The following is a 15,455-nucleotide window of genomic DNA, read 5'->3' on the forward strand; positions in this document are numbered from 1 at the left end:
TATCGTGTGGCATATATAATTTTTTTTTTAAAGAAAAGGATCAAATAGACCCTTGAACTTTATTCGAAAAGTCAATTAGACTCTTAAACTTTTAAAAGTTGTCTTTAAACCCATAAACATGTTATTTTAGAGCATTAAAGCTCAAAAACCGTTTGGTGACCTATAATTGCATGTCACTGCTCACTAGGGTTCCAACGACCCTTCGACCAATTTCTGGCGAAATTTTGAGGTCAAACACTGGCGACCGTAACAGTCGTTGGTCGCATTTGGAGAAGGCAATCCAGTTGGTTTGCCGTCTCTGGCGAATGGAGAAGGCAACCAACTCGGTCGCCTTCTTCAAACGCAACTGGCGATCGTTTGACGGTCGCTTGTGCTTGACCTCGAAATTTCGTCAGAAATTGGTCGGAGGCTCGCCGGAGTTATCGAAGTGCCACCGAAGGATCGCTTGAACTCTGGTGACCTACAATTACAAGTCACCAAACGATTTTTGAGCTTTAATGTTCCAAATATAACATGTTTATGGGTTTAATTGATACTTTTGAAAGTTTAAAGGCCTAATTAACTTTTTGAATAAAGTTCAAAGACATATTTGACCTTTTTTTAAATGAAAAAGAAATAATCATTACCAACAAATTATATCGTGAACTCCGGTCCAATACATAAAATTTGACTTCATAATGAACATAATTCATGTTCATAATACACAAACATATAAACACGATATAATGAATATGAATTTTGTGCATTATAAATATGAATTCTGTGTATTATTTCAAGTGTTTATGTGTCCTCATTTATATAATACACAGAATTCATGTTCATTATATCCTATTTATGTGTATGTGTATTATAAACATGAATCATGTGTTTTGGACCAGGATTTATAATATACTGTGGACCCTGATCCACGATATAACAATCGATCATTACCATGCTATTATGGCTGCTAATATACAATTAAACATAAACTATTATTTTCCAGATGGACATATATGTTTTCCGTGCGCGTGGTTTTTAGTTATTAGGAGTGACAAAAACACGGTGAAGAGATCAAATTATTCTAAACTTTGGTACGTTTTTCAAAACGGAAAATGTGGTCGTCTAATTAGATAATGTGACATCAACGGCATTATAAAAACGAGTGAAAGCATTGAATTGAATATTTGAATTGGTTTGTCCCAACCGGCATCATAGGCTACACATCTACACGGCACTATACAAATGTTTTGAAGATTTCGTTTAAGTCTATGATTTGCATATATATTTGTCTTTTCCTTTAATTTAGAAGCTTCCACGATTAGCATGCTCAGCTCCCTCCCACCCCAAGTTAGTACCTAGTTTGCTAAACTGCCCGATTATATTGTTCATACGCCTTTTGCCTAAATCTTCAATGCAAAGAAAATTCTCACATTTGACTTCAGACATCATCTTTTGTATTTTCCTACTCTTTAATTGTGTTCCTTGTTTTACCAAAAGTGTTAAAAACACAAAGGATGTAATTACATCAAATATAAAGAAAATAATGGTTAAATGGGCTCAAAAACCGATTGGTGACCTATAATAATAGGTCACTAGGGTTTCGACGATACTCTGGTTGGCTCATGCACTATTCCGACAACAAACTAAAGCGATCGGTGACGGGCGAACGGTCACTGGTCGCTTTCTCATCGGAGAAGGCGACCAACTAGGTCAGGTGATCATCTAAGTCGCTTTCTCCAATGAGCGCCGGTGTTGGTCGGAGCATCGTTGGAGTATCGTCAAAACTCTAGTGACCTATTATTATGGGTAACTAACTTATTCTTTAGCTTAATGCACCAAAATAATATGTTGATGGATTTAATTGTACTTTTTAAAAATTTAGGGACCTAATTGACTTTTTGAGTAAAGTTCATAGGCTTATTTAACCATTTTCCCTCAAATATAAAATACTATCAAAATATATTTGATATTGTAAAGGATTTCCAACTCTAATCTTTTACAAGTTGCATCCAATAAATGTTGAGTGTAGCTCTCTAACAACGCTGACTGCTTGCTTTTTTGTGCCTCTTACATCTAAATTTTTCTTTTAATGTCAAAGATGTTGCGGAACTTGCACAATTCTGCAATGTCTTTCTCTCTCTAGCCATGTCAACTCATTCTTCTTTTTGGAGATGCCTTTAAGCAAACCCATTAATATTGGGTCTTTAAGAAGTGTTTTTGCAATGTAGAATTTTCAACATTGAAAACTATTAAAAATATTAATTAAAATAATGTTTAAAAATCAAAGTGGTCACCAACTCTGACATGCCGGCTATGTAACAAGGGGTCTATGGAAAGATCGGAATGAGGAAGTGTTTCAAAATAAGTGGAGGAAGCCGCAAGAAGTGGTTCGGAGGGCTACTAACCTTGCACACGACTCTAGGTTTTTCCTTAATTAGACGCGTGAATAGCTTTACTAAAAAGTGAGGTGGGTAAGCTGGACTCCGCCCGAGGGGGGTTGGGTCAAGCTTAACACCGATGGGGCTTGGAAGGGCGCAACAGGCTTGGCTAGTGTGGGATGACTAGTCAAAGACCACTAAGGCAAATGGTGATGGGGTTCACGATTAACATTGGGATTACAAATAGCTTCAGCGTTGAACTATGGGGCCTAAAGGAGGGCCTTCGGCTGGTTAGAAATAGAGGTTGCAAGAAAGTGGTGATTGAACTGGACTCTAAGACTTGATGGCTAATCTGGATTAGCTAGGATCCTCTTATCAGGGAGTGTAGGAAAATTGTGGAGGGGATGGATATGGTGTGGCTATCCTATGTCTGGAGGAAGGGTAATAATGTGCTGATAAGCTAGCCAACATTGGGCAGTCTAATGTTTGGGGGACGACCACCTTGAAGATCCTCCGAATTGTATTATTGGTCTCTTACGAGCAGATGCTTGAAGCGCGTTGACCTAGAGAATTTCTTAATTGAAACCTTGGCCTCCTCCATTGTACTTTAAAAATAAATAAATAAATTGAAGCTCCCATGCAACTTTTTTTTTTTTCCTTTTATTGAAAATCAAGACTTAACACAAAAAAACAAAAAAACAAAACAAAACAAAACAAAAAAAAAAAAACAAAAAACAAAAATCAGAATACCTCCCCATATCTGTTAAAACCCCTCAAAAACAAGCAAAATCTTCCATTGAAGATGCTCTAAGACATTATTATCAAATCTAGAATAGTATGAGAATTCTAATAATTATATTCGAGTGAGATTTTATCTTTTGAATTATATTACATGTATTCATTTTCAATAATAATAATAATACCATTAATTTTATCCCATCAGGCTAGATATTAATGCAAAAATAGATATATTTATTTGTTTTTACGAGGGAGGCTTTGGCAATATAATGACGCCTTGGATGTAGTTTCTTGGCGATTTCTTGTGAGTTACCAAACATTATTGACTTTTAAAGGCAGAAATCGGCTGAGGATTAGGTGCCTAAACCCCTACCTGTTCTCAGCTATACAACCACCTCACCACATATTCATACTTTCATACTATTTATAAACTCAGCAGACAAATAAGACCAAAGGAAATTCAGACCCCCCGGAGTTCACTTCACACATTACAACTGCTCCTAGGCCTTCGATCATAAGAAATCAAGCTCGCAATTAGTACCACTGCACTATAACAATTTTGCACCCTACTATGAATTTTGATAGCCACTATATATCAATTTTATTTGCTTACTTTTGTTATCCTACTATTGAAATATAAATACGAAACATATATTATCATTTACGCCTCTACTTTTATACAATGGAATAAAAATAAATTAAAAAAGAAAAAAAATGAAAAAAAAAAATTGTTGTCCATGCATTAAATATGACATTTTAATATATATACACATATATGTATGTGTATATATATGTATTATATATTTTATTATTTTTTATATATTTATTTATTGTTATTTTAATTTAAAGAAAAATTATACTTTTCTTCCCTAAGTTATATGGTAATTGTAGAATTCGTCCCTAAGTATCAATCATACTCACTTTTCGTCCCTAAGTTATCGTTGACGTTGCACTTTTCGTCTCTTTATTAATAAAACATTAGGGATAAAATTTACAATTTTAGTATAACTCAAGAGCGAAAAGTGAAGTGAGCATGGCCAACATTCAGAAACAAATTCTACAATTATCATATAACTTAGAGACAAAAAGTGTAATTTTCTTTAATTTTTTAAGTAACTATTTATTTATTTATTTATTTTGATTCATATTCATATTTACTATCAAAGTGACTCCTTATATTTAAGCCCATTACAATTATCAAGTATTTGATTCTCATTATCATTCCAATTTCTTCTAATGTTTGAACCAAATACACCCTTAGATTATGTGCCTACATTTAACAAATTATTAACTTAAAAATAAATTGAAAAGACACATAATATATATATATATATATATATATATATATATATATATATATATATATATATATAGACACATAATATGTTACCTTCATAGACATAATATGTTATTTGTATATTTTTAGACAATGCAAGATGAATCTCGGTCCAAGATATAATAACAATTGCATGCACTTCTCATGGCAAAACTATTAATGAAAATAACATAAAGTAGAATTATTTGACACAGGAAACATGATAAACAACGAGCCTAACTCATGTTAAAACTCAAAGATGTGTGTTCAAACAAGCGATCAAGTTCGACTAAATTCGTAACTGTCTCAATCTTTTTTTGCCGTTTTTCTTTTTATTGTCTGAATATTCGGGAGCTAAGACCATTCCAATGCTCCCTTTCGCCATGCATAAACTAAACCACGAATTAAGATAAGCACGAAAATGAAAGCTTCTATAAATACAGATACACCCAATCACCCATTAGAATTGACTGGTTAAGATCCCATAGCTGTGATGAGAGAAGGGTGGAAGAAGGGGAATGTGGCCTGGCTACTGGCTAGCTATATACAACCTGAAACACTTAATAAATCATCCGATGCAACGTACCACAACAATATGGGAAATATTGTGACAACTCCATACATGCAGCTGAATCATCTCAGTGACTTTGAACTCCACTCACCTCATCAGCATACTATGAATCTAACTGGCCTTGCCACGTCCAAAATTAATCATCAAGAGCAACTTACGAGGGACCTACACCCAGAACTGACGATCATCAAGAGATGAATGAGATTGGCAGAGCAAAAGTTTAAATGACATTCTACTTGTGAGATTTACAAGTGAGCAGGAAATGTACGTGTTGCAGAACTAACCACTCAGAAAGTGATCTAAGAAGAAAATCTAAACGAGAATAAGTGTAAGAGTTGTGCTGATCGAGTCGACATGAATAAAGATATATTGTAGACAATGGAAAATATTCCAAGAAATTCAAAAACAAATTAAAATGTAGACAACTCCCCAACTCCAAAATCACACATAGACATGCAGCAAAAATTACCTTTGTTAACCACGTGCAAAAACTCCAAGAAGAGAACCCATGACACCGCGGCGCTTCTTCTAGATCATTTAAAGGATGAGAAAAAAAAATTTAGATAAACATACACGAGAATCTAATTTATAAGATGATAATACAAGTAACATATGCACCTTCTCATCTTTAAATAAGTCTTCTGCCCTAGCTTCCATTTGTTTTCTCCTTCTCTCTTCTTTTATAGATTCAACCACTTCCTCATTGTCATAGTCAGATTCTCTGCAGTCAAGAAAATCAGTAGTATTGACCATTATGCAACATATGCTAATCATCAAATGACAAGGTTTACATACTTGTATGGGTCCTTTGAAAATGGAATGAGGCTGTTAAAGCTATTCCCAGACGGAATTGTTGTCTGCAAAATTACATAATAAGCAGTGATAGTGTTAGTACCAAAGAAGACAAAATTCCAAATAGGTCAGAATGGAGATCACCAAAAAATCTGAGAAAGTCTTCATATAATTGATAGAAAGTCTCAGTTATCATTTTTGCAAAGTGGACGATAAAAATAAGCTGGACTTGAGTATTATTTTAACTTTTAAGTTGTACCATCCCAACTTAAACAACCTCTGCCTTTACATTATTCATATTGCCTACACTCTTTATATAATTGATAGAAAGTCTTAATAATCATTTTTGCAAGTGAACGAAAAAAAATAAGCTGGACTTGAGTATTGGTTTAAAGCTACAATGAAGTAGTATTAGCAGCAGCAGTAAACTATTTAAGATGAATTCTCATAGGATGTGCCTATTAATAAAATAAAGTTTACCTTTCTGAAGCGTTTAAAATTTGCACCTCCATTTGTTGAGGAATTCACCGAAGCAGGTAGGTTAAATTCTCTTATAATCAACTCTTGGCTGAATATAATATCTGAATTCCCACTTTTTAAGTTGTCAATTTCACTTCTTTTTGACATTTCAATATCAGTTTTGACTCCAACCATCATGCTGCAGCCCCCTTCTGGCTTAATAACAGAAGAATTTTTGCCTAGAATTTCTTTGTCATCAACATGCTTGGTTGATTTTGATGTGGCGAAATTTATATCCCTCCTATGATCATCTTCCATCGACTTAACAAATAGCATAGAACTTTCATTTTTGTTCTTATTTTCAGTAGATTCAATGACATCCATGACTGTTGTTTCCTTGTCGTCTTGATCTGCAGATTCTAATAAACACACAGGAGCAGTATCATGACCTGACTCGGCACCACTTTCTGTTTCTGCATCAGAATCTGCCACCACAGTCTCGTCCGTGGAGCATGAAGATGTGACAAGCACTGTGAAAAGACAAGTATATTTGGGTAAATACGTCAACAACAAGAAATAAGAAGTTTTTTACTTCTTTCTTGGAAGCAAGATTCACTTGTCAAAAGAAATCACCAGTCAAAGAAAAAGTTGTGAAGTGGATGGATGCCAAGAGGCCATTCCAGGATGGGAGGGAGAAATTTAAAATTATAAGCTCTAATGTCCAATACACTAGCATTAACATAGCAAATTGTATTTTCAAACAATGGAAACAATTTAAATGCCTCAATAAACTATCTTTGACAACCTAAATGAAACAACATTTATCATTGCTTTCTGAATTACCCACAATTTTGCAGATAAAACATGGCCTGCAAACATTAAAATAAAGCATAGACAAACCCGACATCTAAATGCAAAGATAACATAAGTAATCTAGAAGTAAGATTATTGAATTGCAGAAATAGGAAAAAGATAAATATCTAGACTTTGGCTCAGTAACTAAATAATTGTATCAAGTTCATCAGGCAACACTGCCATCCAAAATGATTTAATCTACAAGAACCTTTATACTTCCAGTTAACCAGTTAAAGAAACATGGAAGCAATGGGACAAAATTACTAAATTCGGTAACATTGTGGAACTAGCATTAGCCAAAGCAAGCAAACTCATTTTACCCTCACCTGGTGGAGATACAACCAAAGAAGGATCTAGATGTCCAGTTACAGCAGCAGCAACTAAATCCATCTCATTTACCCTAGGCAAAGAAGGGCCATGAAAGCAATGGGAGCTTGTTGATCCTGCTGGGATCACATATACCATTTTGTCATTTTCTTCCTCCTCTGTGCCCTGCATGGTGAATGGAAAAATAAGTATGTTATGTAAAACAACAATGGATTAACAGGGCAATCATTTCATAATTTCTTTCAGTAAGTAACAAATAATCATGAGAAGGATATAATGGATTAATTAATACCACGGCTTACTCTGCATGCAAAGCTCAATTAAACCAGACACCAGAAACTCGGGATTTCTAATTTCAGATTCATTTCTCCCCAACTTGTTTGTTCTCTATTCGCCAGCTGATTTACTCCACCTCGAACTATTTCTAGTTTTCTACTAAAGACTTCAACACATAATTTTTCCTTCCTACAGTTGTCTCATTCTACCTAAAGAGACATACTTAGAAGCAGTTCCTCTTCTTTGTCTTGCAGTTTGCTTAAACAGTCATAGCTCATAAAGATAGCCTTACTTCTCATTTTTTGTTCTTATTCAAATGCAAGCAAAAGGGCAACCCATCATAGTTAGAATCCTAGGAGACATAATAGAGGAATGAATGGGCAGATAAGGAAGCATGTACCTGGCTATTGGGACAGTAATCTTCCACAGAAGAAACTTTTGCACCACTCACTTCCAATAATGACGGCAATCCGTCTTTCAGTTTATACTGTAATGAGAAAAGCATACAAAGAATCATCAGTAACAAAGCAGCTAACACTTTCAGATCAAACCATGCTGCACAACATTCAGCATATGATAATAATCATTTACTAGTACTAGTACCCACAGAATAGAACAGGTCATACTGAAAATGAATTATTCATTATGAGTTTTCAAGAAAGCAATAATTGCTAAAAATGTTTGTAACCATATAGCACGCACTCTTATGCAAACAAACTAACGGTTAGAAATGACCTATAGTTTTACACTGATCCAATAGATATAGAAGAAATGTGAATACTGAAATATAGTCAAGAGATATTTATACAAATGAATGAAAAAATTACCTTGTCAACTAAATCCAGTATAAAAGTGTATGTTTTCAAACAAATTCCTCGAGCTTCTGGGACTGCAACTTTGACTGAGATTCCTTCAAGCTTTAAGGTTGGAGCATGACTGTGACATTGGCAAATTAGCCTTAATACCAGAGATAAAAAAAAAATTTGATACTTCTGCAAGGGACTATAAGTTCAAATACTTACGAATCACAGCTTGGAATGTCGGTGCAAATATTTTTTCCTGCAATTAGCTGAAATTCATAGCCTACCAATTAGCAATAGAGGTGTCTAGTGTAAGTAAATTAATACTCCCTCATCTGTTAAAAATTGTCCTTACTATATTAGGATGTCCAACAAAAATTGTCTCATTCAATAAATTCGACAACATTTATAATTTCATTACCCAAAATACCCTTTAAATAAAAATTTGACATAAATCACATAATAAAATAAAATATTTATTGCTTATACATTTATGGGCAAAATTGGAAATATATGATTTAATCAATGCATGTAAATATACTCTCTTAAATCTATGTGTCTGGTTAAAGAAGACATTTTTTTCCTGGACAAAGGGAGTAAGACAAACAAAGAAATAGATGCATGTCATTAGTTATGTTAAACAATAAACTATCTTGTATATTTCTGTATGTTCAGTGTGTCAATGTACAAGGAAGTATAGAGCTATTTATATTAGACAAGAACTAATCCTAGCTATAGGTTTCAAATACCTAAAACTAAGGCTAAGAGAGATCCTCTCAACTAACACCCTATTTCTCTAACACTCCCCCTCAAGTTGGAGCATCCAACTTGTTACATACGTATCACATGAACCACAGGACTCCACACCTAGACTATAAGCCCAAGTCTTGAACCACTCGAACAACCTTCGAACCACGCTGTGCCAAACCAGTCCACAACGTACCTTGTCGCACCAGCAGCACTTCTACGGAGCCAACAAAAACTAGGCCAACCACCACAGCGCCACACCTGCCTCTCACTCCCCACACCCTTATCACCGCTGCCTAACACCACAGCGTACCTGCCTCTCACTCCACAAACCCTTGGCGCTGCTAGACCACAGTGCACCTGTCCCTCTCACCATGCACCCTTATCAACGCTACCTAACACTACAACGTTTCCCTGGTGCATGCACGTAAACTGATTCACTCTGAATCATTCTTCAGCCGTCGGCCTCCCCCGCGGCATATGCTAGGTCCGCCCCACTCCTGGCACCTGTGCTGCCCACTCCTGCAGCACCCCTGTTTACGCACACTGAACAAGCTGCACTTAACTCCACTCAGACCCTAGAATTGCTCCCATACCAAATCAATTTAGAGCGACAAACTATGATAAACAAAATACAAAGGTCAAGACTTATTAATACGAACACGATAAACAAAAGAAAAAACTACTGCCTAATTATTTCTCAGCTTCGTGGACCTCAAACCACCCAGCTTCACGGACCTCGGACCACCCAGCTTCGTGGACCTCCCCTCCCATCTCTCTCGGTTGTCTCTCTTTCTCGGCTGACACTAGACTGGTGAACAAACAAACCCTCGCTGCCGTCATCGGGGGTTACGAACCCAAACCCCTCACTGAACCACTCGACGCAGCCCTCCATCCTCTGCTCACTCTCCTCAGCCATAAGACAAAACAGACCAACCTGAAAACGCAGCAGTCCAAAAATGCAGCAGTCCAAAACGTAGCAGTCCAAAACGCAGTAGCCCTTCGCAACACCGGAGTACACCACCACTGCAGACGCGTTGGGTGTTCAGAGACGAGCCCAACGGTACCGGCCGCGACCGGAGAAGACGCCGGAGAACTGCCCACGCGCCGGCGCGTGGCGGCGCGTGAGGACTCCGGTGGCCGCTCCGCCTCTCCCGCCGGCGTCGCCTCCTCTTTCCGACCAACACCCACTACCCAGTCACCTCAATCTCGCGCTGATACCATGTTAAACAATAAACTATCTTGTATATTTCTGTATGTTCAGTGTGTCAATGTACAAGGAAGTATAGAGCTATTTATATTAGACAAGAACTAATCCTAGCCATAGGTTTCAAATACCTAAAACTAAGGCTAAGAGAGATCCTCTCAACTAACACCCTATTTCTCTAACAAGTTAGACCAGAATGTCCATAATGTATTTAACAATTCATCTTCTGGAGCTGTTCAAATCCTAATGAGTGCAACTAGCAGTAATGGTTGAAATTCTACAGCTAACTTCTATGGAAATGCCAAACAGGTTTAATATGCTTGTCAGTGGACAGAAATGGGATCCCATCTTCTCCATTTACAGAAGATTACATTGATTCCTTATAAGAAAAGAGAGGGATCCAAAGTATGATTTTAAGTATTAAAGAAATTTAATGCATTAGGTATTTAAAGGATGACAATACATTTTATTCATCCATATCAATAACTATAAACTATCATAATTAACCTCCTCGTCAACACAAGTCAACTAAACTACGCGTTAGTTCCAATCTAGTTGGGATCAGCCATATGAATACTATTTTTCCACTGAACACTCTTTAACATTAAAACAGGAATAAACCCTAGAACTTACATGCCTTTTTGACAAGGAGTACCTAAGTGCTGTCACTGCTGTGTAAGTTTTTCAGTTCACCCTCCTGCCACCTATCTCCTATTACAAGAAAGATTGAAGCCTACATTGAACATATCTAAGATATCTTAAATCTATTCACTCTTAATTTGTCTTCAAGCAATTCCATTTGCACCTTACTTCAACTTGTATTCCAACATATCCATCTTGCATTTGCATCTCTGTTACAGCTATTTCATGTTTTTCTTAGAATATATGAATAACTCAGGCAATTAGATTGAATATACCTCAACCCAGCTGAACTGGACAAAGGGTTTCCTGGCAACAATAGCATCAACTAATCCTTCCTTCAATGGAATGTTGTCTTCAACAAGTACATGTGAGCAAAATGAACTCCATTTCCTGGTTACACCAGCCCCTGTATCATATAGGCAAGGTTAATAACATAACATTTCAATAAGTAGAAATGCTACAAAAAATAGCTGAGGAAAACAGTAGGTTTGCCATTGCCAGTTTGGATAACTATCAAGATACCAGCTCAAGAAAAAAGAGATAAATATAGGGTACATGATACTGATTGCATGACTTATTTTTCGGGGAAATGATGCAATCCAGATAAATAACCAAAGCAAACGAAGGCATGCAAGACTCCTATGATTAATAAAAGTAATACTGTAAAAATGTGTGTGTTTATACATAAACCTTCTCAGATAACCTCATAGATTAAATAAACCACTTACCCTCACTTATTAAGTTAACAACCACTCACCTATTGATGATATGTTCTTTACAAGAAGTCGACTTGCTATGGAATTGTCCGAAGAGCAGATGAAAAATACAAGGGGAACAAAAGAAAACCTGCCAAGTATCTCGTGTTATCACAATAATCTATATTTCACAAAGAAGCACCCTCAATGATATATACAAAAATTAGCTGATGATTCCATTAGTGTTATCATGCACTTCAGTTACCTGTATGTTGCAGTCCCAGTACCAAATGAAACTAGGTCCCCATCCTTCAGCATTGTTTCTTTATTTGGATACTCATGAACCTTCTCTTTTGAAGTGAGGTTCTTGTTGATGAAGGTCCCATACTTTGAACAGTCTCTTATCCGTACTTTAGAGGCAACATCCGAACTCTTCTGAGGATGTTCCAAATATATCATCTCTTCAATCACAATTTCTGCATGGACCCTTGAAACTCCTTTATCTTTTTTCACAATCACATCACATCCTGCAGAACAAACAGTATGATAGACAAAACGTTAAACACATTATTAGTGAATTAGGGAAGCTGAAATTTGACTGCTTTGTCTCCCGGAGTACCTCTTCGACCAACTTTATATGTTCCTTTATTGAAGAAATAGTATTTATCTTCACCTGTCACACAAAAAATAAAAAATAAAAAATAAAAAATAAAAAAAATTGCATGATCACAACACAGCCACAGGAAAGAAAAGATGCCGGTGAACTAATTAAACAAATCAGAAAATTGAAACCTGGAATTGGGTCGATAGGAAAGAGACCCCAAACCATACTATTGATATTTCTAGCTTCTTCTGAGAATCGATGACAATAACGATTGTAGGAAAGCCTGGAGAGTTGCCGTGTATTCAAGATTTCAAGAATCGAGTGGGTTTGGCGCCGGTGGGAAGACGGGCAAGGGATCACTGAATCAGTATTGTTAATTGCACTTCCACTAGCTCGTGAAAGGCTGTCGATTTGGAGTTTCGAACCAAGCTCGGGTTCGTTTCGTTTTTTGGGTTTGGGCCTTGGTCTAAAATGGGCTCCCCTTACAGGCTTTGTTGCAACCCAACCCAATGTCAATCCATTTAATTTTTTTTTTGATGGACAAGGAGGGCAATTTATATCCTACACCACGGCGCGCGTTGCACTATGCGCCCAGATGCAAAACGACGTCGTTTTATTTTTTTTTTTTTGAAATTTCCCACCCCAGTGAATGGCAGTAGTTTTTTCTTTAAAAAAAAACCCGTTGTTCAAGAATGTACATAATGTTATACTAGAATACACATAATGTTATACATGAATGCACATAATTATATAATAAAATATACATACTCTTTTTAAAAGATAATACACATAATCTAACATAATACATAATAAACATAAACTTTTAACATAATACACATTAACTCTTAACATAATACACACAAATTTTCTGATTCGGATGTACATAATTGTATAAAAAGAATGTACATAATTGTTTAAAAAATACACATAACTGTATGAACCAATACACATAACGTTGTGAACAAATACACATAACGTTGTGAACAAATACACATAATCTCACCAACTTCCTACCGCGCCTCCCAACACTACCCCAAAACGACGTCGTTTTGGGAGGCGCGCGGAGCACAGTGCTATGTGCGCCGTGGTGTAGGATATAACGATTGGACAAGGAGAGGGTACCCCGAAAAAAGAGAGAGCTAACTGCTACTTCTTCTAGGCCAGCTCGCCCGGAGACGGTCATGATCAACAAGATCTTTCAAGATGGGATGGCACCGCTGAAGTTTGCGCCAGTGCACATTTAGATTCGCACCCATATTGGCAAGGGCATCGGCACAAATATTCTGCTCGTGATAGATATTCCGGATGGAGGCTTTCCAGTTTTTATTCATCCACATGTTTATATCTTCAACATAGCCGCTCATCAGTCCTCTTAACTCAGTGCCATTTGATATCCATTTCGTCACCTGCTTAGCATTAGACTGAACTTCGATGTCTCTAATTCCATACTCCCAGTCCCATTTTAAACCTCTAGAAATGGCTTCGGCTTCCACCAGAGTTGCATCGCTATGGTTGGATTTGCCAATAAAACCTCTCATCCACTCGCCAAGGGCATTCCTGAGGATGCCGACATAACCTGCCTTTTGAGATGAAATTTTTACACTCGCATCTACATTTAGCGTCCACTCATGGTTATTGGAGTGATTCCAATGGGGGTTGACAGAGTTGCGCATATGGATGTTTGAGCTATCCCTTTGCTTACGGTCAGACGCAGAATTGATTTCCTTTGCCGCTTCCAATAGTTTAACAATCTTTCTACTAGGATCAGTTTCTTCTCCCTTAAATAATATAAATATTTTTATAATTATATTTATAACGAATTTTCTTAAATTTAAAAACATTATCCTTGATTTATGTCCATCTTTTTATGTGCTAATAAATATATACATTTTACTTTAAATGTTGTACATTTCAGTTAATAGACAAAATTGTACCTACTACATTTTGTTAGACAAAAGTACCCTTACACTGTTAAGACCGTTACTTTTTAATTCTAACATTGATAACTTCATCATTATTACCATACGCCTATATCTATCCTATCTTTTTTCTTATTCTTTAATTATCATTTTATTAAAATCATTATATAAATAATTTAATGATTGATTATATTTTAATTAAATTCTAATTAATGGTAAATCATATATGTGTGTGTATAAAATACATATATTATTTGTGTATATATAATTTGAATTATAATTTTTTAATTATTTGTATTTATAAATGTTTTACGAGTTAATATCTTCAATGGTCCTCCGAGTATTAGCCATATATCAACTCTGGTCATACGACTTTTAAACGACCACGAGGCGTCCTTCAAGTTTTTAAAAATAATCACTTGTGGTCCTCCGTTATGTTTGCTGTCAAATGGCCGTTAAGTGTGAGGGCAAACCTGGCATTTATCCTATATCTCCTCCTACACCTTCCTCACGCCCTCAGCTTTTCCTTCCCTTCTCTCGTAGTCGGCTGTTTCGGTGAGAGTCCAATGAAGCAGCGACGATCTCTGTTTTCACTGGCGAAGCAGAGCAGCAATGGTTACACACTCCAACAAGACTCCGATGAAGAAAAACTATTCCCAAAAGAAAAGCACCTGAATTGACTCATCATGGCTTGCCTTCCTCAACCTTCAAACTTGTGATTTTCTTGCTACAACAGCAAGGGATAAGAATTAAAAACTATAGAGCCATATTCCATAGCTTCTTTCAAGCTAATTCCTCTTATCGTTCTTCTTCAATTCAATTCCCTCTAGACTATTCGAAAATCGGGTTTTGTTTTCATGATAATCAAACATGCATGAGAAGTATTGGGCGTTGTTACAATGAACATGCCATCAAAGTTGCAGATTCATACTGTTCAGGGCTGTCAGATCTTTCTCCTAATGACTTGGTTCCTTCAATCCAGACCGCTGTTTCTTCTCGGTACGAGGTAAAACTCTCGACAGAGAAGAAATTATTGATTAAGATCACATGGGGTAGCTTGGGAAGCCAGGGGTTTTCGATTAGTATTTCCGACGGGCCATGTTCGTCTTCGTCTTTCAAGAATTCAGGGAAAATAGAGAAAATCAAAGGGT

General features: G+C 36.4%; 1 protein-coding gene across 6 annotated transcripts; it reads right to left on the reverse strand.

The window, feature by feature from the left end:
- Positions 1-3,590: 3,590 nt before the first annotated feature.
- LOC109167558 (nijmegen breakage syndrome 1 protein) lies at positions 3,591-12,822 on the reverse strand. 6 transcript variants are annotated; one of them, XM_019316590.1, is made up of 14 exons: positions 12,574-12,822; positions 12,401-12,454; positions 12,047-12,308; positions 11,844-11,932; positions 11,362-11,492; positions 8,713-8,759; positions 8,518-8,626; positions 8,091-8,177; positions 7,414-7,579; positions 6,254-6,762; positions 5,777-5,838; positions 5,600-5,702; positions 5,451-5,509; positions 3,591-3,601 (listed from the first exon to the last, which is right to left on the reverse strand). In XM_019316590.1, the coding sequence occupies exons 1-13, from the start codon at positions 12,608-12,610 to the stop codon at positions 5,456-5,458; spliced, it is 1,710 nt and encodes a 569-aa protein (XP_019172135.1). In that variant the 5' UTR covers positions 12,611-12,822; the 3' UTR covers positions 3,591-3,601; positions 5,451-5,455. The 6 variants fall into 6 exon arrangements, with proteins under 6 accessions (XP_019172135.1, XP_019172132.1, XP_019172131.1 ...); XM_019316587.1 differs by lacking the exon at positions 3,591-3,601 and adding an exon at positions 4,730-5,146; XM_019316586.1 differs by lacking the exon at positions 3,591-3,601 and adding an exon at positions 4,730-5,158.
- Positions 12,823-15,455: the final 2,633 nt, after the last annotated feature.

This window comes from Ipomoea nil, unplaced genomic scaffold, assembly GCF_001879475.1.
Source record: "Ipomoea nil cultivar Tokyo-kokei standard unplaced genomic scaffold, Asagao_1.1 scaffold3169, whole genome shotgun sequence".
Taxonomy (NCBI): domain Eukaryota; kingdom Viridiplantae; phylum Streptophyta; class Magnoliopsida; order Solanales; family Convolvulaceae; genus Ipomoea; species Ipomoea nil.